The sequence below is a fragment of the Sciurus carolinensis genome, chromosome 7 (genome assembly GCF_902686445.1).
Source record: "Sciurus carolinensis chromosome 7, mSciCar1.2, whole genome shotgun sequence".
NCBI classification, from domain to species: Eukaryota; Metazoa; Chordata; class Mammalia; order Rodentia; family Sciuridae; genus Sciurus; species Sciurus carolinensis.
This window is the reverse complement of record NC_062219.1, coordinates 26,763,559-26,787,796: the sequence shown is the minus strand read 5'-3', so window position 1 is coordinate 26,787,796 and position 24,238 is coordinate 26,763,559. Positions and strand designations below refer to the sequence as shown.

Here is a 24,238-nt window from a genome sequence, read left to right as displayed (position 1 = left end):
TAACTACCAGCTGCATGTTCTGCGTACCCCGATCTCCTGGCGTAGAGAACAGAATGACCCATGCGGTTTTCATGTGCTCCATGCTAATGAATCCCTTGACATAGGATGACTCCATTTATTTTTCTTATTCTTTTTTTAAAAATATTAAGCTTGACAGAATTTAAATGCAGTTTTTAGATCTACCTGTGGGTCAATAATGTTCCTCACTATGCCATGCTCTGGTTCTGGAAGGAATGGACGGTCACACATGAAACCCAAGAAACCACAATTTCTTGTGTCAAATTTACAAAGGGCAACACTGGCAACACCAGTAGTACGTTTTTGGCTTTTGGATGCCACAAGACCTGCATTTCAGAGACCATCAGGTCCTGCCTGGAAATCAGACAAGCTCCCACCAGATGGCCAGCGGGGCCTGAAATGTGGTTTCTTTGGCAGAGTGAGTGACACAAAAGTAGGCTTAATTGTGAAGCACAGATGAGCCAGATTTTTTTTTTTAAACTTGCTTTGCTTTTTTAAAAACTAGAAAACCAAAATATAGTCAGAGCTAAAACTAGCTTTTATTTAGCAGTTATTACATGAAAGTAGAAGGAGAACAGAAGAAATTATATTGCACATTATTTAAGACACCAAAACACATCCCAGCTCTTTTTGGAAGAAAGACACCTAGTATTTGGTGTTTTTCTTCCCAATATTAAACCTCTCTTGTGTTGACTCTTGGTTTTTAAGATCCTAGAAAGTCTGTAAGTTGCTAAAACTTCTACAACTTTTTTAGTTTCTACTCGTAGTATGTTTAGGCATGCAACCCTAACTTAATTCTGTTCTTCCTGTATTCTTTACCCCACCCTACTGCCAATAACAGCAGAAAAAGTGGGGGTGGTAGGAAGTGATCCACACAGCAGGACAGGTCAGAGCTCATCAAGCAATTCCAGGATGGTCAACGGGTGACTTCCACATGCACGTTATTAGAGAACTTCAATTACTCCTTCTTTCCCCTGACTACAAACTTAGATGCTTTATCAAGAGCTCTAAACTTTGTTGGTGTATACTGAATGAAAACATCTTGGATTTTTAACTACCCCATATTAGTGATTTTTCCTCACAATAATGAAAATACTTCATTAGAATACAACTGTTTATACCAATATAGAAATTTCCTATTTTTAATCATTTTAAGCAAAATACACACACACACACACACACACACACACACACACACACACACCCCATAGTAAATATTCAAGAACTCACTATCCAAACCACGACCTAAAATATTGCTAATACCTGCATTTACCTGCATGCCCCTCCCACATCCTGTGTGTCTTCCAGTCTCCAGAGGTGACCCCTAGCCCAAATTTTGCATTGATCACTTCTTTACTCTTGTTATATGTGTGTATGTGTTTGTATGAATATTTAAATGGTAGACATTTGTTTTTAGATTTATAAAACGAGCAAACCTCTCTCTGTGGTGTTTCCGATGTACCATTAGGTTTCTAAGACACATTCATGTAGTTGTGTGAGCTAATAATTCATTCACTTCGCTGGGGATACATTCCACTGCTGCACCTTGTACCTTGTACCTTGTTTGTTGATCCACCCTTATCCTTTGTGTTTCCTCAAGAATTCAAATTTCCCATTAGAGTACCAGGAGGAGAGGACTGGAAAAAAGGGCTCTATTCCCTTATATATCTACAACTGGAGGGAAACCAGGGGCTTTGGAGTCACAGATCTGGATTCAAATTCTGGTTTTGCTTTTGGGGTGATGGATGTGTTCACTACCTTGATTGTGGGGTGATGATCTCATGTGAATACACATGACAAAATTTATAAAGTTGAACACTTTAGTTATGAATAGCTTATTTAGGTAACTTACACCATAACAAAGCTATTGTGAAAGAGAAGACTTCTTTCAATATTTTAAAACCATTATGATTTTAAGCAAGGGACCTAATCTCTAACATGCCGTTTCCTCATTCATGTTATAGGCACAACTGAAGCTCTCCTGCGTGGCAGCTGAGCACTGAGCACACTCTCTGGCACCTGAGTCTTCCCATGTACCAGGTGCTCAGCTCCGTATTAGAAGCACAGAGCTCAAAAGTGCTCCCAGTCAGAAGAGAAGGTAGATACAAATAGGGCATGTTTACAGTGTACTGGCATGTGTCCAAGAGGAACTGCAAGAAGTCACTGGACATACCTGCCTTTGTGTGTGTGTGCACAAAGGCCTGCAAGTGACCAAGCCCAATTTTCTTGTCCTTATCTGCAATGGTACTGAGTAATAAGGTGTCATACATTGCAGAGGAGTGAGCACAAACAGCCAGCATCAATACCTGTGTCCTGAAACTACTCACACAGACTCAGTAACCAATGATAATATTTAGAATCAGCATTTGTAGACTGTAAAATACCCAGATCAGGACTGTGTCTGTATACTGAAACTAAGCAGTACCTACCTGTTTGTTTGTTTGGGAGGGAGATACAGAATGAATGAATGCCAGCTAAGTCAAAGATGGAATGAGACATGACAAAAGCAGCATAATAAATGAGAAGCACTTGGGTAATTTAGTAATCTCACTTTTGATTTAATGAACATGGTGCACTAAAAAGAAATAGAAATCCAAGAGACCCTGCATGCATACCCTCCCGCCCCAATGTAATTTTGGGAAAGTAATTTCATATTTCTGAGCCTCACTGTTCAGATCATCAAAACAACGGTAACAACCACTAACATAACTATCTCACAGGGGATTCTTGTGGAACAGGAGATATGATTTGTGAAAAGTTCTGAAAACGTTCTAAAGTGTTCTATTACAAAGTTAGTAACAGTCTGACCGCTGAGTAGACTTCTCTTAGATGACCTGTGAAGCCACAAAAATCAGAGAGTTTTTAGTAGCTGTTGAAACCTCGAAAATTCATTGCTTTACGCAGGAAACTGTGGGTGGAATAACAGGCAGGGCGATTGGGATAGTGGCCAAATTTTCATAAAAACAGACATTGTCTATTTATTGAGTCATTTTCTTTGACGTCTGGTTTGGAAAGCCAAGTGGTTTAATAACTGATCATGGTCATCTGAGTATAGACCCTGTGCCAGGCACCGCGCTATGGGTTTTACAAACATTGATTCCCTTCAACCTCCTGATTTCCCTCCCAGGTAGGAGAGGTGGCCATGGGAATATTATCAAAACCAACACCTTAGAGAGAGAAAGGGGGTGCTATTAATAATTACACAGGATGGCAGCTGCAAACCCAGGCTGTCCTGAGTCAACCACATGTGGCTTCTGTCTCTTCACCACTAAGGAACTTGAAGCTCCCGTGGGGAAGCAAAGCGACGGGGGAAGCAAAGCCACCGGGAAGCTGCCCCCAACCTGTGCTCTCAGGACCGTAGCAAGGCCCCAGCCCTCCTCTTCAAAGTCCGCCTTCGGATAAAATTATCTCCTTCAATGAAGCCTAAAACAGGCCCAGAGGTGCCAGTTCAAAGAATAACAGGAAATAGAAAAGAAAATTTCAGTTTCTATCACTACTATCAAAGCCAAGCATTTATTGCCAAAATTCCAGTCTAATTCATCTCTTTGGGGGTGAATTTTTCACAAAAGGTTGAGTAACTCATGACTGACATCCTTTCCCTTAGACAATGGGGCCTCTGTGACTGCTTCCCAGAATCTGCGAGCGCACCACAAGGACTGCGAGAGAAATTCCCTATCGTCTCATGCCTAGCACTTTGGCACCTATAACCAGACTCCCTTCAAATACCTGAAAAACCTCTTTGGAAGGACCTGGTCTATACTAAAACCAAAGTGGGGTTGGGAAGAGTCAAGACTAGAACAAAAAACAATGACTTATTCTTTGATTTTACAGTTGAATCAAAAGGTATTGTCTGGAATTTCTAAATTCCTTTGCCAACAGCATTTTATCAAACTGCATGTTTACTATTCAGATGACACACATAATATAAATGACTGGAAATAATTTGAACAACTAAAAACTTTTAGTGCATTATAGTTATACATAACAGTGAGGTTCATTTTGACATATTCATATATACATACAAAAGTTTTCTCCATTTTGATTCCCAGTATTATTCCCTTCTCTCTTCTCCTCCCTCCCCTGGTCCCTTTCCTCTACCCTATTGGTTCTTCTTCCATTTATTTACTTATTTACTTTTAGTTAATGCAGTTTATACAATATATGATTTTTTTCTTGCTAAGTTACATTAACATTTTTTTTTTTTTTGGTACCAGGGATTAAACCCAGGGGCACTCAACCACTGAACCATACCCCAAGTCCTTTTGTATATTTCATTTAGAGACAGGGTCTCACTGAGTTGCGTAGGGCCTCGCTAAATTGCTAAGGCTGGCTTTGAACTCGAGATCCTCCTGCCTCAGCCTCCCGAGCTGCTGGGATTATAGGTGTGCGCCACCACACTAGGCTACATTCACACTTTTAATATCAAGGATACATGTAGATGCCATTAGCAAAATACCTTTCTTTATACCATAAACAGATTGTGTACTCCTTCTTGGGACAGGTTTTGCATTAGGATAACTAGGATAATTATTCTAGAACAATTAACTAGAATAAATAACCAGAGCAGTAGTCCCCTAAGTTCTCTTTTCTAATGTACATGTTCTTAACCTTTGCCTTCTTAGCCACTCTCCTTGTTGCAGAGAGCTCCCATCCTAAGCACCTAACACACGTCTTGCTCACTATCTGTCCAGTGCACATTGATGTTCCTCATCACACACCCCTCTGTGACCTCCAATCATCCCTAGCCTCAGCACTTGTGATCTCACACGTCCTTCTCCACCATCTATCGTTCTCACCACACCCCAACCCCAAGGCCTATCTGGGAAATAGAAAGAATTCTTCAAAGAGATTTCTACACACTCTATTTAAAATGATCCCAACTGCTAGAGCAACTTTAAGAATTTGAATCACAGTTACAGGTTTGGAACTTAACATGAAAAGAATCATACCATGCTGCTTTGAAGACCTTTATACACTTACTGGATCCTCCCCTGACTTCAAGTGCCAGCCTGATGGGACCCTAAATCCCCTGAAGATACGATCTGTTTCTACATCATGATCTTCTGTTCTGTCTACACTGGAGGACTCTGCCTTTCACACGTGAGTAAGACAGCTCTTCTGCTCTCCAGATGTTCTAGCTAAGAACTCATATCAGCCTCTCTCCCTCCCCACAAAGCAACCCAAACCAAAATAAGATGGAACAAACCCAAGTGCCTTTTTATGGGTATGATGTTAATTTGACAAATTAACCTGAGCAGAATCCGCAGCTTTTCCACATGACTCCTCTGATCTCCGCACACGTCTACCTTTTCATTATTCAAGCCTTATTTGTTTTCTTCCATAGTATTTTAACGTTTGTTTCATAAAAATCTCAAACTTTTCTTATTAAATTTACCCCATTCTTTTGTCTGTTACAGCAACTTTAAATAGATTTTTCTATTACGTCTTCTATTGTGACTTTGTCATGAGTTATTCTTTCCTGTGTATGAATTGTATACCTTATTATATCACGGATTCTGTTATTTACAATAGTTTTGGACTTTTGTTTTCCTAGATTTATCAAACATACAAACTTACAGTGTACAAAGAATGGGAAAATAACCTCAATCTTTCTCATTTTTGCACATCTGATTCTGCACTTTTTCAAACCAGATTGTCAAGTTTCACAGTGTTAAGTAGTAATGACAGTGACTGTCCTTGTCTTATAACTCATTTGAATGAACACAGCCCATTTCAAATTTTGTTGGATTTGGGGACAAGGCAGATAAATTTTAAGTTATGGAAATATCCACTTGTTCCAATATTATTGTTTTCTTTTTAAATCAAGAATGGCTATTAAAGAAAACCAAATACCTTGTCAATATCTAGAGTTTTAATTATATGATTTTCTCCTCAGACCTGTTAATATGATTAATAGATGACAACATTACCTAATAGTGAACATCCTTGCACTACTGTGATAATAAACCCAGGCTGACTTAGTAGTATCTTTCTTTTAGTGAGATGCTAGATTATGTTTCCTAATATTTTATTTATGATGTACAATGCCAATATTCATGGATGAGGCCAAGCAGTTAATTTTCTACAGTCTCTGTTGGGTTTTGGCTTCAGTGTTTAATTCATTAAAGAGAACTGTCGGGGGTGCGAGGGGTGCAAGAATGGAGGAAGAAGGGACTGTATAGTGGGAAAAGAGGGGTTGGAGGGGTGTGGGGGAAGGAAAAAATAACAGAATGAATCAAACATCATTACCCTATGTAAATGTATGATTACACAATGGTATGCTGTTACTCCATGTACAAACAGAAACAACATGTATCCCATTTGTTTACAATAAAAATAAATTAAAAATAAATTAAAAAATAATAGCATGTACATGATAAAAAAAAGAGAACTGTCTCTCAATCAAACATAAGTTTCCTATGTTCATATATGAATACATGACCAACGTAACTGCATATCATGTACAACCCCAAGAATAGGAAGTTGTATTGCATGTATGTATGATACATCAAAACACAATCTACTGTCATGTATAACTAAAAAAAAATGTATATTTAAAAAAACAAGAACTGCCTCTCTTTCTCCTTCTCTCCCACCCCCGCCCTGAACAGTTTCAAGCATTGGATTGAACTTACCTACTCTTTAAAATCTCTAGTAGGACACCTCCCTACCCACAACCCTGTAAAACAATCTTGCCTTTTTTGTAATTGATGCAAATTTTTAATAATTTTAAAAAATAATTGGTCTAATAAACTACTTTTTCTCCTCTTGGGTCAGATTTGATACATTACATAAATTATAAATCCTTTTCAAAGTTCTTCTATATCTAACAAAGGATGACATATACAATGTTTGCTCTTAATTACAAAATGCTGTGCTTTAAAAGTGAGCTAGTGGGGCTGGGGTTGTGGCTCCATGGGAGAGCGCTTGCCTAGCACGTGTGAGGCACTGGGTTTGATCCTCAGCACCACATAGAAATAAATAAATAAAATAAAGGTACTGTGTGTATCTACAACTATAAAAAAATTTTTTTAAATGTGCTAGTACTATTCTAATAGCCATGTGACTTATCAGACTCCTTGATTTACCAGTGCCCCTCTGTGATAGTCCTGCAGTCTCTCCTGGCCATTCCTCCCATTACCACTCCTGGTGAACTCAGGGTCCATAAAGCTTCTCCACCTCTGACCTGCTCTGATCCCTTCTAACCTTACTTCCAACCTGCCTCAGTCACCTAGTCTCATGGACATACACCTTAACATAGGCATTGCAGAATGCCTGAATTGAAGTTTTGAAGGTGATTCAAAAAGTGGTAATCCTAGAGTTCGTTGAAAGTGTGAGACAAATAAAAGAAAACAAGAATGTGCCCAATGTTTTGTACTTAAGCAACATGTAGAATGGTGCAGTTTACTGAAGTGGAGAAAACTATGATCAGTGGGGGGGAGGTGTTTGTTTGCAAGCATGATATGAGAAATGCATATTTGGAGTTGGACAAGTTTGAGATACCTGTAAGATATGTGAGTGGAGATGGACAGTAAGCAGGAGAATGCATGAGTCTGGATGAACCGTAGACATTTAGGAGACTTCAATGCATGGAATTTAAAATCACTGGACTCAATAAAATCACCCACGTGTGTGAATCTGATAGAAAGGAGCAGAGATGCAAGACTTGAGCCCCAGTGTTAAACCAACATTTAGATATTTGGAAGAAAAGGAACATCCAGCAAGGGATTGGAGGCCATGCCTAGTGAGGGAGATGGAGACCCAGCAGTGGGTAGGTGCCAAGGAAACCAAGTGAAGAACGTATCCTTAGAAGACTAGAAGAATACATGCTGTCCACGGCCACTGAGAGGTTGAGTAACATGGGTCCTGAGACCTAACCATGATTTGGCAACATGGAGGTGACTGGTGGGCTGAAGAGTAATTTCAGTACTGTGCTGAGGATAAAAAAGATTGTTTGGAGGGGCTTCAAAAGAGATTGTAAGGAAAAGCAGCAGAGTCGGCAAGTCTAGACAGTTCTTTGGAGACATTTTATTATAAAGAGGAAATGAAAAATGTGGTAGAAATTGGAGGGGGATGAAAGGTCAAAAAAGAATTTCTTCAAGATGAAAGAAAGCACGGCATGTTTGCATGATGATAGTAACGATGCCATCTAGAAAGAAAATTGATGAGGCCGATTTGAAGCATGAAGTCCTTGAGAAGTTATTAACCTTACTCATTTCACTGGAAAAATACTGAGTGCCTACTATATGCCAGCACTGATCTGGGCACTTGGGATGCAACAGGGAAGAAAAGAAGTGAGTTCGGTTCACCCACTGCACTGGCAGGAAAGAGAGTACAGATGGGAATAGATGCAAGCAGTTTGATCGGTTTGGCTGTGAAAAGACATGCCTTCTGATTGCCTGTGCTTTCCTGATGCAGCAAGTATCATGGAGTGTATCTGAGAGTGAAGCAGTAAAAGCAGCATTTGGAAATTTGAGAAGGTGTGAAATAGAACTGGAGAGAGGAGAAGAATGAACTGAGTCGGCGTAGTAGAGTCGCTGGGCAGCACTGGGGGTTTTGGGCCATTCATTAATAGCAAGGGAGCTAATGTGACTTGGTGCTTTCCTTCAGCCTGGTTTAGCTAATCAGGCTGTAGCACAGAACAGGAAGAAACCCAAGTCACACTGGATAGATTTTGCCATGCAGGTGGCAGAAGGTCTTAAAGGGACCAGAAGAGTCGAATGTGAACATGATAGTGGGTCACATGACAGAAACTGAAGACTGAGTATGGCAAGGGTAAGATCAGTGGATTAGAATTTCTTGGGGGTGGAGGAATCGAATAATTTTCAAAATGAGATTCTAGAGGAATTAAGTTGGAAAAAATAGATGGTGTCATTCTTGACTTTTTCTCATAACTTTATCAAATCCTATAGGATGCACTTTTGAAAAAAATCTGGAATCTCTCCCATGACCACCTGGTCCCAGCCACCATGGGCCATCTCTTGCCTGGAAGACTGCAACAGCCTATTGTTTTGTCCCTTTGCTATCTTTAGCTCTTTAATGTCTAATCTTCAGACAGTAGCCAAATTGCATTCAATAGCAAATCAGATTGTGTCACATCCCTGCGCAACTGTTCTGGCGACTTCCCATCCCACCCAGAACCAATAAATCCAAAGTTTTTTACCATAGCCAATTAGGTGCTGCATGGTCTGCCTCTGGGTTCTCTCCCCCAGTCTTCATTACCTCTATTGCGCCTGCTCACTGCATGGCTGCTCAGGACTCTGGCTGGTCCTCTCGCAGGATAAACACATTGCACTCTCCAGGCCTTTGCACTTAACTCTTTTCTTCCTAGGAAAGTCTTCCCAGGGTATTCATGAGGGCTGCTTTCATGCCTCAACTCATGCTCTGTTCTAACGACACTGTCAGAAAGTACCCCTTGGACCCCTCAATCTAAGATGGCAGCCCTGTCACTCTAGAACTTCTCCTGACCATTGTTTCATTCATCCTCACAATGTGTACCATCACCTTGCCTTTACTGTATGATATCGTTGGTTCCCCATGGCTACCCCTTTGATGGCAGGGACTATGTTTTGTTCACCTGATGGGTCCTTTGGACCTAGAACAAGATGCCATATTGGAAGTGCTAAATAAATATTTACTGAGTGAGTGAATGAATGGTCTGTTCAAAATGACCTCAGAGAGAGCAATCCCATCCACTCTGAACTTTCTAGACACAGAACTTAGTGCCTTGAACAATGTGTGATACACTCACAGAAACATAGCAAGGAAGCAGAGTTGAAAATTGAAATTTATCTCCCACCCCCTAGAATGCCACCGACTCTCAACTCACCCCTTCCATGCCATTCACTCTTTGGATCTAAGTCCTCAGTTATCTCTTGGCTATTGCAATAGCCCAAGTCAGAAAATTTCTCTTTGATCTATTACTAAATGCCAACACTTATTGGACATGTTATATATAAAATTTTTTATCCTACTTAGTCCTCCCTGTAAATTCCTTAAGAAAACAACACAGATATCTTCTCTATCTTTGCATTTTACAATACGGGGCCTTCACTGCACTGGCTGCTTCCTCTTCCTGAAAGGTTCAGGATGGCTCATTCTTTTAATCCCAATCACCTCTTTGGGCTAAGTAATGCCTCTTCTCTTAATTTAAAATTGCAGCCTCCTCTCCATCTGATTTATTTTACTACAGAGCGCGTATCACTTTCCAACACAACTGAGTCACTTCTCTACACTCAGTGCTTCTCCTTGCCATCGAAGCTCCATTAAGAGCAGGGATATCTTCTGTTCATTTCACTGTTAATCTCCAACACCTGGAATTGTCCCTGGCCAATAGTCCTTGCTCAATAAATCCTTGTTTTACAAATGAATTCTAATTCTAATTCTTATTCTTTTTTTTTTTTTTTTTTTTTGTGGTGCTGGGGATCGAACCCAGGGCCTTGTGCTTGCAAGGCAAGCACTCTACCGACTGAGCTATCTCCCTAGCCCTTCTTTTTTTTTTTTTTTTAATATATATTTTTAGTAGTAGGTGGACACAATACCCTCATTTTACTTGTATGTGGTGCTGAGGATCCAATCCAGGGCCTCACACGTGCTAGGCGAGCATGCCACCACTGAGCTACAACCCCAGCCCTCTAATTCTAATTCTTAAAGGAACTCTCTCTGAAATCATTGAGGAGAGATGAAGAAGTCCCACTGATGGCTGTACAATCTAGAGGCACTGGTGCATCATGTCACCTAGTGAATGGTGGCCAGGATCACAAAGACTAATAAAGACTTCTGAGGCAGGAAAAATATTTGCTTAGGAGTAATTCCTCCTTGAATGACTATTGAATGCATGAACCAACTAAACAGCCAGTCATGTACAAAGTAAGGTAAGGAGACTCAGAGTGAAACCCTCCAAGTTAAGAAGAGAAGCTGTTGAAGTGACAAGAAAGCACAAGAGTTTCAGTGTTTCATTTCCATTCTGATTTCAAAGCCTTTGTCACTGAAAGCAGCACTAAGCTTTAGTAACGTCATATAGTCAAGGGAAAAAAGCATATTTTCTGGCAGAGAACATTTCGATTAACCCAATAATGATGAGTAAACAAAAAGATGGAGACTGTGCTCTAAGAGCATCAAAATGGGTATGTAATAAGGGGATGGCAAATGGGTTTTTTGATGCCCCATGGAATAAAGAAACTGAAGTAGTTAATATAGAAGTTAATACAAGTTAATATATGGTAACACATGTTAAATTGATCCTTATTTGATTCTGAAGCAAATTTCGTAACAGAAATTGCCTTGGGAAAACATTTAGACCTAATCTTTTAAAAAAATTCTAACTTGCTTCAATTTGGTTCAATGTACTCGAAAAGAAAAAAAAAATGTTCCCCTTAAATACCACTAGCAATATATTCTGAGGACTTCAAAATTCTTTGAACCAGAAACAAGCATTAGCCTGAATTTTGAAAATCACAAAACTAACACAAATTGAAGCCTAGATTTGACAGTGGCTCTGTGCTTTCATGAAAGGCCACATACAGGAGTGAGTATAGAAGCTGCACTCCAGCTGGCGACTCAGGGACCCCCTGCAGGAAGCCCAGAACACAGCTCTTCTCCCACACACGCCAGGAGGCTCCACGCTGCTCTGACTTCAGTTCACAAAAAGAAGGACATGTGGGCCCAAGGAGATCTGCTGAAGGTCTCACTTTCTGGTTCCTGGCCGAATGATGCCTGTGCTACCAAATTACACTACGCACAGTGCTTGCTGGAATGTCATATCATACATTCCTTTATGTGTGATCATTATCTAGCAACTCATTTTCAAACATGATGGGAACTTTGTTTTCTCTGGGGCATTGAATCGTCCACACTCTGCCCTGTGCATTTGGAGAAGGGCTGCTTGGAGTCAGGAGTCCATAGTAAATGCCCACAGAAAGTTTCCCACAGAAGCTGAACTTCCATTAAGATAAGCATCATGGTGAGTAAGTAGCTATGTGAGAATTTAGCAGCCAAGTTTCCATTTTTAATCAGCAGGTCTTAGGCTGTTGCCATGCTAATGCCAGTTTGCCGCCAGGGGAGCCCACACTCTTAGATGCTCACAATTTGTGCAACCATCTGCACCCAGACATGACCTCTGGCTCACTGGGCCTCCACCATAAACTTCTCCTCCTCCCCTGAGCAGCAATGTAAGGCTGAGGTCTATCTGGAAAAACATAAATTTCACTATCCAATTCACCTTCTGGTTTTCATTTTCCTTACTCATGAAAACAAGTGAAAAATAAGTTTTGAAATTAAAGATCAGATCAATTTTGAAATGGCTTATCCCACTAAAGTAAGCGACCATCTTCATACATTTTAGCAAAAGGACTAATATGTGAATACCTTTAAAGAAATAGGAAAAATATTCTGTGATAAAACCTGGGTGGGGCCAGATGCAGTGGTGCATACCTGTAATCAGGCGTGGTGGAGCATGGATCCAAATGAGGCACCAGGATCCAAAGTTTGAGGCCAGCCTCGGCAACTTAGCAAGGCCCTAAGCAACTTAGTAAAGCCCTGCCTCAAAATAAAAATAAAAAGGACTGGTTATGTAGTTCAGTAGAAAAGTGCCCCTGGGTTCAATCTCTGGTGCAAAAAAAAAAAAAAAAAAATTGGTAGGGAAGGAGGAAATGGAGAGCTATTGATCTAAGGGTAAAAAGTTTTAGGTACATAGGAGGAATAAGCTGATATCTATTGCACAGCAAGGTGACCACAGTTAATAAAAATGTATATTTCAAAATAACTAAGGGAGTAAATTTCAAATGCTTTACTATAAAAATAAGACAGTTTAAGAGAGTGATGGATAAGCTTGTTCAATCATTTCATGCTGTATACCTATATCAAAATATCACCTTATATCACATAACATGTATGCAGTTATGAATTATCAGTTAAAATAATATTAATTTAAAAAATGTGACTAAAAAATAATCTGGGTCCAATAGCCATGTGAAAATCAAAACTTTGGGTAGTAATTTCGCATTTTTTGACCAACTATGATTATACTTTGTTGTCAGAAGTTGCCTATTTGACAACAACAACAAAAAAATCTTGAAGAATGTTCTCCAGCCAATATGGTATTTATGTATTGATGTAACTCCAATGAAAATGTTTAGATTAATTAAAAATGGTTTCAAAACCAAACCTATCAAATCTCATTTTATTTAAGTAATTCCGGTATTCATCTATGGTATACAAAAAAAATAAAATTGTATAAATAAAAATGTTCAAAAATTTCATTTCATGTGCATTTAGTACTGAGAACACACATCCTAAGGAAGGTATGAGAACAGGAACTCAAATGTACAACAGCATCATTAAGCAGACTGGATAGTGCAAAAACATCAAGTAAAAGCACTGCTGATATTTCATGCATGTTCAAAACACTGACAATTTGTGACAGAGTGGCTTCTGCTGTATACTCAGTAGGCTATGGTTTGGATGTAGTTTGTCCCCTGAGGGTCCATGTGTTGGGAGTTTGAACCTCAGTGTGGCACTGTTGGAAGGTGAGATCTTTGAGAGGTGGCGACTATTGTGAGATACTCAGGTCACTGAGGAGTGCTCTCCAAAGGGATCAAGGTGTTTCTGTGGGATGCTGGTTAGTCTGGAGAGGCGCTGGGTGAAAAGCCCAAGATGGCCCCACCCAGCCTCTCTCCTGCTTCATTTTGACCGGTGACTGCTTGCTCACAGCCTTGCTCCTATCATTACCATCCACCATGAAGGGCCACAGGGCCTCACCAGAGCTGAGCCAAGGCAGGTGCCAGGCTCCTGAGCCCCTCAAATGATGAGCTAAGTAGAACTCCTTTGCCTCATTAAGAGCCTGCCTCAGGCTATCACTAATAACGAAGTTCTCTTTGTAATATAACTGGGTAGTGGGTAATATGAAAAAGAAAGAAAACCTTCATTTTTTCCTAACAAATATAGAATATTCAAAGGGCACACATATATTGATTTCCTGTTGCTTTCATAAATCGCTTGAATACTAACTTCTTTCTTTACTGGAATAACTGTATATGGACAGAGAAACGACAAGGATTATGCAACTGTCATCAGTTCTCCTTTACATTACCATCTTTCATAATTGTGGTGCTTTTGTCAAAACCAAGAAATTAACTTGCTGCAATACTATTAGCTAAAATACAGACTTGATTCTAATTTTCCCTGATTTTCCACATATGTCCATTGTGAGTCCTGAGGTCAACCCAGGACACATGTTGCACTTAGCGGCCTTACCTTTGGATCTGTTTCTGCATCCTCATCTTGATAATCTTCGCTGAGTGGGCTAGAATTGGCTGCAAAGGTGGGTCCCTGAGAATAGTACTGAGAACTTCGGTAGCCATCCCGCCTCAGTTTATCACATTCTGCAGAGAACAGAGAGTCAAGAGAGAGTATTAAAATAAGAATTTGTTGATTTCTTTTTACCTATCTTTTCCAATAATATTTGGTAGGCATAATAGAATTTAATAATAATATTAATTACAATGAAAATAATGATGATAAGAACTAAGAATGATTAAAGCACCTACATACACATTTTTGTTTTTTTGTTTTTTTTTTTTCCTGGCTTGGTGGAGGGGGCGGGGAGGTGCTAGGGACTGAGTCCAGGGCCTTGAGCATGCGCTGAACTACTCCACAATTTTTTTTTCTTTTGGTGGTACTGGGGATTGAACCGAGGGGTACTTTACTCTGAGCTACATTCCCAGCACGACACCCCTTCTTTTAAATCTTGAGACAGGGTCTGGCCTCCAACTTACAATTTTCCTGCCTCAGCCTAGGAGTTGCTGGGATTACAGCCATGAGCCTCCACACCCATTTTCAACCTAATTCCAGTACCAAACAGTCAGCAAATGCTGTGTGGAATTTCACAGGAAGTGGGCTGCCAGCCTGCAACAGCTTCCAGTCCACAGCAGGATGCCTGCATGTGCCCTGGATGGCAGGAGGCTAGGGCCATGGGCTGTGTGGTTCAAGGAAAACCACTAGTCTAGATTTTCTCATCAGCAGGGCTGGTGGGTAGGAAGGTTCTAATGGCTTTTAAAGCACCAGGAGCTTCCCTATTATCCAGGCACATTAAAGGAGCCTTTGCCTTGCCAAAGGATTTGCCCCAGGGTTCCTTTAAATATCCAGTTTTCTAGAGGAGAAGAAACTGTGTTTGGTTTTGGAAAAGTTTTCTCTTTACACAGCTTCACAAATTCATGTACCTAAAGGCACAAAACTAAATTAGGTCTCTTCAGAGGTCCTGTGTAACGCAGGATCCACAATCCTTTCTCAAAGATGAGACAGCCAGTCACTTCAGTGAGGAGATAAAAATATAGACTTTTTTTTTTTTTTTTTTTGTTAAACCAGGGAATAAAAATTTTTCATTTTCCTGTTATCTATCTCACAGTGGGAGTGGAGGAGAAAGTTTCTAATTCAGAACTGCAAAGCAGATTTTAAAAATTCCTATGAAAATAGTCATGAGGATCTATGACAATACCAAACTAACTGAAAATCATGTGCATGTCACCATAAGTCAGCTAAATAATACTACCTCTGTTATTTATGGGTTAACAGTTAGTGGTCTGAGCTGACAGTTACTTGTAATTGACTAAACTGAAATTTTAAAAACATTTTTGAAACTTCCAGAAAACAATGTTTTTTAATGAGGATTCTCTCAGACTAATCTAACCCTTTATAATGGGGAATATTTTCACATCTTCTCCAACATTAATCAATATCTCTAAAATAAACACAGTCAGAATCTACACTCTCATTCTCTCAATATGTTACAAAAAGCACACCTAGTAGTTTTTGAGTGGTATTCTCCATAGAGTTCTGGAATTCTTCAAGTATTTGATGTAATTTTCTTTAAACATTTAACTTAAAGCAAGGATAAAATATAACACCCACGTTTAAAATTTGGTTTTACATACCAAATTTTAACAAAATACAGGGAATTAATTCATTAACTTGTGCTGCTAAATCAATTTTTCCTTTGGTCCTAAAAGTGAGCTATTCCTATTATACCTACAAATCTGAAGTTTCTGAGAACCTTGCAAAATAAACCAATATAAATTCTTACTACTTGCAGTTACTTATCTATATAATTCAAGGTTTTTCAAGTACTTGACAAATGAAACACAAGGTGGAGACCAAGGCTTACTAAGTCCTTTATTTTTGTTCAAAATCTTTTTTTTTCCTCACTAATTAGCACAGTAAGAAGTTTGATTATGAAATTGAATACTCTTCAAACATTAAAAAAATTGTTTTATGTATTAGATACCACATAAGATTGTGTTTGAAATAGAGATTTCCTCTCCCAGGAAACAGAGACTACTGGGCTAGACTATTTGTAAGGGTGATATTAGTTTTGATATTCTTGGCAATAAAATTAAAAATAGCCAAAATGAATGGGCACACTTTCAGCCTTAAAAGACCAAAATGCTGCAACGTTTTCCACATATTAAAAATGTGAAAGGCTGGCAAATTATTAGTATGTACTTTCAGTGCATCTCCCTTTTGTACCCAGTTTAAAAGATAATGCATGTTTTTTGCTATCATGAAGTTCACGTCATAGAAATGTTTAAACAGCGGTATAACAAATGGTACTGCAACGGATGAAATATGAAACTAGGCAGTGCAAGTTTAAGGCAAATGACTAATTTTCTTACTCTTATTAAATTTGTAAAATCTAGTAAACTGGTCAGATTCCATTGCCATGTATTCCAACTCAGGGGAAATCAAGAAAAATTTCCTCTCGTCAAGTTGCAACAGATCTCTGTTTGTAATATCCTGGCTGTGTTCATTAAAAAATGAGTTTATAGTCTCTAGAATGAGACATAAGAGCATGATTGATCAAAGGCTCTTCAAACACGATGCTGAGAGAAACTACAAAGCAGAACATAATTTAAAGCCAGGTGTGTGCCAGGAACTACAGTTAGAAACAAGGTCCTAAAGGTAATAGAAGAGCTATGTTTAACAAATACTCTTGCAACAGAAATTTGGAGGAAAACATACTGTTCTTAACATGCTGCTTGGATAAGAATATCACTGTTTGTTGAGGCCTCTAGTTTCCCAAACACAAATCCCCCCCGCCCCCAGTTCCTTTCAAGAAAAAAGCAAAAATCCAACATTCTTTAAAACAAGGACAAGGGACAAACATTTCTTTGTAGACCAAAGTTTTAAATATAGAAGAAAAAAGTAAGGTCACAGAACTAGATGGTCATCTAACCATCTCGTGAATTTAATTTAGAAATGCTAACTACCGCAAGAAGCTTTAAAGAACTATTTTCAAAATAAGCTTCTTTGTGGGAAATCCTTACTGACTTTTCTCTTTCTATCTTTCCTAAATGTACTTAATTAACCACAATGAGCTAGAATATGCCAGAGTTAGAAATAATCCCAAAATCTCAGAGGCTTTACACAACTAGAAATTTCTGGCACATTCCTTTCATCCAGATAGAGCTGGTGGGGGCTTTGCTCACCACAACCACCTAAAGATCTGGAGGCAGATAGAGTTGCCCCTCCCCTTATGCTTGTGTGAGTACACAACAGGGTAATGACAGTATGATGCTTTCCACTCAAACACCCCTGGAACTTCTCCCCAGAAGTCACCAGGGTTACATCCGCTTCCCTTTTGTTGGCTGAAACAAGCTGCATGGCTATATCTAACTTCAGTAGGGACGGGAAGTGTAATCCTGCCCCTTGACCAAGGAGGAAAATTAGAATATTCCAGAACAGCTCTAATGACTCACCAGAGAGATGACATTGAATCTATTTTCCATATTCTTGTTACCTCTTCTCTCAACACTTACTTATTGTTATTTCCACTCCCATTTGAATAAGGCTGTGACAAATTTGCAAGGACAATGAAAAACCAACCTTTATGTGTTTGTAACAGGAGGTTAATTATCAAGGGGGCTCTATGTCAAGAAGCAGTCAAATAGCTGCTTGGAATCCAGACAGACTTGGCACTACTAACATCCATGAGACCTAGGGGTCAGCATTTTAATCTCCTGGAAACTCATAAGCCACCTTTGTAAGACTGGGATGTTACCCTTTCTGGGAAGCTGGAGTGGGGTTCATTCACCAAATACTTCCAAGCGCTCTGCTCTGCTCAGGCTCTGTGTTAGACTTTGCACACAGCCCTCCACAAGGTAGATTTAAAAAAACACCCACAGCTAGAGTGACGGAAAAGTATCCATAGGCATGGTTATGGCCATCTTGGTCATCCGTACACCAGTTGCCAAGCAAGGTCTGGTTATAGTTAAACTGACAGACTTGGAAATAGGGTCTTTCCTGGTATCACTGGATTAAAATGAGGTCATTTGAATGGGCCCGAACATGACTGATGTTCTTATAAGAAGGCAAAACAGAGACACCATGAGACTGTGAAGACAGAAAGAAAATGGTCACCTGAAGAGAAAGGCAGAGATTAGAGATGCAGCTACCAGACACTGCAAGGGACCATAAAGGACCCTTCTCCAGAGGTCTGAGGAAGCAGGGCTCTGCCACCACCTTGATTTGGGGTTTTGGTCTCTGGGCCTATAAGACAGTAAATTTCTGCTGTTTTAAGCCTCAAGTTTTATAGTCTTTTGTGATGGTGGCACTAGAATATTACCATAGTATGAAGTCGAGGATATACTCGGACATGGAAGAAATTCTTGAAGATCTTCACAGAAAAGGGGGAGAAGGATTTGCTTCTTGGCTGGAACCTTGCTGTACCTGGGAAAGCAAGTTCAACACGAATTGGGCACAGGCCCCTTGCAAAACTCTGACTCTGACACCTTCACAATACATGGGTCTCCAATGCCCAGGCACAGACAGACCAGTGGCCAACTGGTGCCTGACAGCCTAGGGTGATGGGCAGGGGGTTGAACTGGCCTGCAAATAGACCCAGAAGGGTGCAGGCTTCACTTCCCCAGCCCTGGTCCAAGGGGTTGCAGTGCTGGAGTGACATGTGGCCATTTCCAACCCTCACATCCCTGCTGACCTCCCAACTGTACACTTGTCTTTCTCCCCATGATGCTGGGAGAGGGCCACCCAAGGACCTAAGGACCCATGGCCCCGCCCACCACAGCACTCTGTGAAGCTGTCGTACTTGGGCCAGCACAGAGCAGCGCAGAGAGCAGCAGGCTCTTAAATCATGTGGAAAACAAAAGTTCCATTAGCTTTTATAATGGTTACAAATATGCCTGTGCCAGAGATCTTTCTGTCTTCATTAAGCTCTGAGTTCCTCTTGTCCTTCTGTCCAAGCTGAAGGACTCCCCTCATGCAGGGCATATATAGGGGTGACCAACTCCCCTGGCTCTTCTTCATCTGGTGCTGTGTTTTGAACATGCATGCATAACCTTCCAAAATTTCTGCAGCAACTTCAACCCCAATGCCATGGAATTGAGAGGTACGGGGCTTTCAGGATGTGACTAGGTCAGGGGGCTTCAACCTCAAGGAAGGGAGGTGTATCTTGAAAAAAGAAATATTGTCTAGCCTGCACAAGGCCCTGGTTTCATCCCCAGCACTGCACACTTAAAAAAGTACATTTATTAAGCTGGGTGCAGTGGTACACCTGAAATCCTAGCTACTTGTGACACTGAGGCAGGAGGATCACACATTTGAGGTTCATCTTGCCAGCTTAGTGAGACCCTGTCCCAAAATAAAATAAAAGCGTTGAGGACGTAGTTCAGTGGCAGAGTGTTGCCTGGCATGTGAGAGGCCCAGGGTTCTGTACTGGTCCCGGGTTGCCAGTACTGCAAAAATGGGCGGGGTTGCTGAGGAAGTCAGTTCAACCCTCTGCCCTTTCAACCAGGTACAAACAGCACCTAGGCACCACATCAGAAGGAGAAGTCAGCACTCTCCACACACTGAGTGTGCTGGTGCCTTGACTTTGGACTTACCAGACTCTAGAACTGCAAGAAATCAATTTCTGTTATTAATAAATTACCCAGTTTAAGGCATTTTGTTACAACAGCACAAAGGGACCGAGACATCTGGGAACACCTCCGTTTCCCCCTCCACTGGGAAGGACACTTTTTGTGGTTATAGGATTCTGGGTTGACAGGTTTTGTCTTTCATCTCTTCGAATATGTCAATCCCACTGTCTTCTGGGTTCCAGGGCTTCTGGTGAGAAATCTGCTGAGAACTTTATGGGGAAAGTATGATGAAAGCTCCACTCCTCTCAGCCCCATTGGGGGTGAATAACACCCCTATTTCAGGGAACAGAGCATTTATTACAGTATCACCATGTGAATGAAGTGCTACTATCTTTTTGCCACTGATCATTCCAAGTAAGGGCAAAAAGTAAGATGACCACCGTGAGTCACACCCAGGGATGACCTGGGCCACCACTTGCTCCAGACCTCACAAGGAGCCATCACGAGGCACCACCTATATAAGTAAGCCCCTGGTCACAGCTGTTTTTTGATCTTTAAGCACAGACAGCTCTAGGTTGGTGATCTGTGAGAATCAAAGACAGTGGGTCATTTGGTCTTTTGATTTTGGTTTTTAGGTTTTGGCATCTTAGAGGTTCCCCTCTTTTTCTTTTTCTTCTTCTCCTTCCTCCTCTGCCGCTGCTGATGCTGCTTCTTTTCCCTCTTCCTCTTCTTTCTAGACTCTTTAGGTGGTGTTGCTATTTACATTGTGTAGCAAGAGTAGTGAGGATGGGACCCCTGTGGCTGGGACTCCTGGATGACTCCTCCTTCGAGGAGACCCTCACAAACCATTATAGGGTCCCGGGGACCATCGATCAGCCAGGGTAGCTTTGCCCAGGTGAAACTGGCCTGCCATCTCCTCACCAGAAGAGAGGTAACATGAAAGTCCTGCCAAAGGTAGAACACCCACATGTAATTAGGTCATTTCATTTCATGCGGTGATGGAGCATGCAGGTGGAGAAGGCCTACAGAGTTCACACAGATCGTGTGCACCGGGGGCTACTGACTCAAGAAGGGGACTGTGCACAGAAATATGAGGATGGAGTGCATTCCAATTCCGGCAGATGCCAAAGGAAACATCAAACTCTGCAACCTTTACCTGGGTGGCAGGTTCACAGCTTGGCAGAAGCTGGACATGATGTGCAGTACTCTGTGGTACTGTGCCCCGGAACTCTACTGGTGGGAAGAATATGATGCCCCCATGACGGACATCTGGAGCCTCACAGGGTGTTTCCCATTTAACGGGATCACTTTTTTGCCGCTGAAGGAGCAGATCCTATACACAAGGTACAACATTACCGCTGGAATTTCCGCTGAAGTGCAAAGTATCATCAAATATTGAATGTTGACCCCACCACACAGAGGTCCGTTGTAGAGCAAATCGTGGCACACTGTGGCTGAGTCAGCGTGAGGAACACTGAATGGTTCATTTTAGTGAGTCAAAATAGGGACGATCGTGTTTGGCACGGGTTGTGACCCACATGATACCTATTTTTGGTAAACAGAAAATTCCATGCCATGGCTACATATTTATGCTCCAGCATCAGATAACCCAGAGGCAGGCTGCACATTTCAGGTTAAGCCTGTGCCTCCAGAGACTGGACCTTGCCAATCCCCCACAGACCCTTCCACCTTCACTCTCCCTTTCCCCAGGCCCCCGAAGACGAGCGCCAGTGAGCATGCCCTTTGAGCCTTCCACTTCTTGCTGCTGAGCATCAGCCACCTGAGGAGAACAAGCAGTGAAGGCAGAGGGTGGCAGAAGAGCAAGCCTGCCTGACGCTCCTCTCCGTAGCCCTCAGGCTGAAGACACCCACACTCCCAGCACAAGCACCTAGCATGTCCCTGAGGCCCTCCCGCCCAGGCCCTGCCTGAGCTGCAGCGAGTGGGAGGGAGAGAGCGGCAAGTCCTCCCAGGGCACATTGTCAGAAGGAAACTCCTTCACCGGGGGCAACCCCGTGGTGTAACTGCAGCCTGTATCTACAACAGCAGGCAGGGCTGCAGTTACGCCACGGCTAGGAGGACGGCCACCAGTATTCTGCAATACGCTGCTGTGTGTCATGTCGCTGTCTGCTGGCCCGAAAGACAGGCCCAAGACTCAGAAAGAAAGTGGCTCCCGTGAACAGAAGGCAGACACCCCCTGGAGTCATCAGCGTGGCTCCAGAGAAAGCGGACAGCTGAGACAGACAACAACAATGGACCGCCAGAGGACCCTGCGCTCTGTGGAGCCTGACATCACGGTGCAGGATGGACTCACGCAGCTGCAGGAGGAAGTTGTGCAACCTGCCCTGGGCTTCTCCACATGGACTTCAGTCACAGGGCATCTGGAGCTCCCGGGAGATAAGTGGGCCCCACCCTCCCTGGGAGAGACATCAGAGACTGTTTCTCCTGGGATACTTGCGCCTGCCCTGCTCTTCTCTGTCCTTTCTCCCATGTTTCTGGGATAGCGGAGATGTTTCCTAATCAATTTCTGTTTCTCACAAAGGTTCTAATAAAATAGAGGCTCCTGAAAGTTGGGGAGAAGAACTGAGCATGAGAGATGCCCATCTGAGTGCTCAACAGCTACGTAACTCTGGGCAAGAAACATTTACTGTTGGTCTCGAATTTATCTCAAAGGTCCTAAGCAAAATTATCTTTTGCCAGGGCAAAAGGACAGTGTGATAACAAATCTCATCAGGCACAACAGTATCTACTGCATACTAATAATTCTAACTTTGAGGGCTCACTTTGTAGTGCCTTATATGTAGCACATCATTTACTCTTTGTATTGACCCTAAGAGATGGGGATTATAATTATCCATATTTTATGTATGAAGGTTTTTGAGACACACAAAAAAGAAACTTTTGTATGTGATGGAACTAAGATTAGAATTCAGGCCTTCTGGCCCCTATCTAGTTCTTCCTGAGAGCAGCGACATAAAGATAATCATTTTGCTATGGTGGGAAATTACCCTCCTCCATTTCTTTTCATACTACGGTTATGGGTTACATGTTTGCCTCCTCCAAAACTCATGTTGAAATTCAGCTGCCACTGAGAGGGTGTTGGGACAGGGCCTTTTAAGAGGTGTTCAGGTCACGAAGGCTCCACCTTCGTAAATGCACTAACATTTTTATTGCAGGAGTGGGTTCTCCTCCTCTTGCCCTCCCTCTGCCCATCCATCACATGATGACGCAACAAGAAGGTCCGGGTCACATGCCAGGCCCGTGATCTTGGACTTCCTAATCTCCGGAACCAAGAGTCAATAGATTTCTGTTCATTAAAGGCTCATGCCTCTAATCTGTGGCATGGGAGGCTGAGGCAGAAGGATCTCAAGTTCAAAGTCAGACTCAGCAACTTAGCAAGGCCCTGTCTCAAAATTAAAAAAAAAAAAAAAGGCGGGGTGGGGATGTGGCTCAACGGTTAAGCACCCCTGGACTACTCAATCCCTGGCACCTACCCTCGCCCCCAGAAAAAAAAATTACCCACACTGTGGTACTCTGTAATGTTAGCACAAAATGGACAAAGACAACCATACTTAACAATGCATAAGGTAACACTGACCTTCATCGAGTGCATCAATAAATCCATTTGGAGTTTTAGCACCCTTAAACTCTTTCCTAGAAGATTTTAAGTTAATTCCAATGTAACATTTTTCTGCACCTACATTTTCTACCACAACAATGATTTTTAAAAAAAGGGTCCAACAAGAAATTATCCAAATCAATTTTCATCTTAAAGAATATTTGAGGTATGGGGGTGTAGTTCAGCGGTAGGATATTTGCCTAGCATGCAAGAAATCCTGGGTTCTAGACCCAGCACTCCCACTCCCCAAAAAAAGTATTCTGAAATTAAGAGAATTCTTGTCTCTCCCTCAGAGGGAAAGCAAGTCTGTAGGTGAAAATGCTACATATCTCATAGGGGTGAGGCTGGAGGGCACAACTTTAGTAGTAGACCTGCCTAGCCCTCAGTCAATCCCCAGCATACACACGCACACACACACACACATACGCACACACAATCTCATAGGGGTAATAAAATATTAACAGAGCCATCAGTTTAAGACAGAAAAAAAGTCCTTGATACCTCGTTCTAGAAATTACTTTATAAATTCTTCAATTTATATTAACTATACATACTAGCATGCAATGTATATTACTATCACTGCTTTCCAAACCCTTTTACAGACAATGATGGCTCAGCCTCTCCTGGCCTATGGAGGCAGCTGCCATGCTTGTGGGCAACAAAACTCAACACGTTACTTCGAGACGGGTTGAGCAAAACACCACCACTCCTTTGAGGTTGACCTCAGATCTTCTCTTCC

At 41.6% G+C, this 24,238-nt stretch overlaps 1 protein-coding gene and 1 non-coding gene across 6 annotated transcripts in view; one reads left to right on the top strand and one right to left on the bottom strand.

Moving 5' to 3' along the window:
- Positions 1-24,238, bottom strand: part of Nhsl1 (NHS like 1) — a 234,890-nt gene that overhangs the window by 23,439 nt on the left and 187,213 nt on the right. For all 5 annotated transcript variants that reach the window (XM_047557101.1, XM_047557103.1, XM_047557102.1 and 2 more), the window contains exon 3: positions 14,272-14,399. In XM_047557101.1, coding sequence (XP_047413057.1) covers positions 14,272-14,399 — 128 coding nt within the window. The remainder of the gene's footprint in view (positions 1-14,271; positions 14,400-24,238) is intronic.
- On the top strand, positions 18,193-18,295 carry LOC124989826 (small nucleolar RNA SNORD46). Its single transcript, XR_007109644.1, has one exon. It is a non-coding gene; the product is annotated as a small nucleolar RNA SNORD46 (small nucleolar RNA).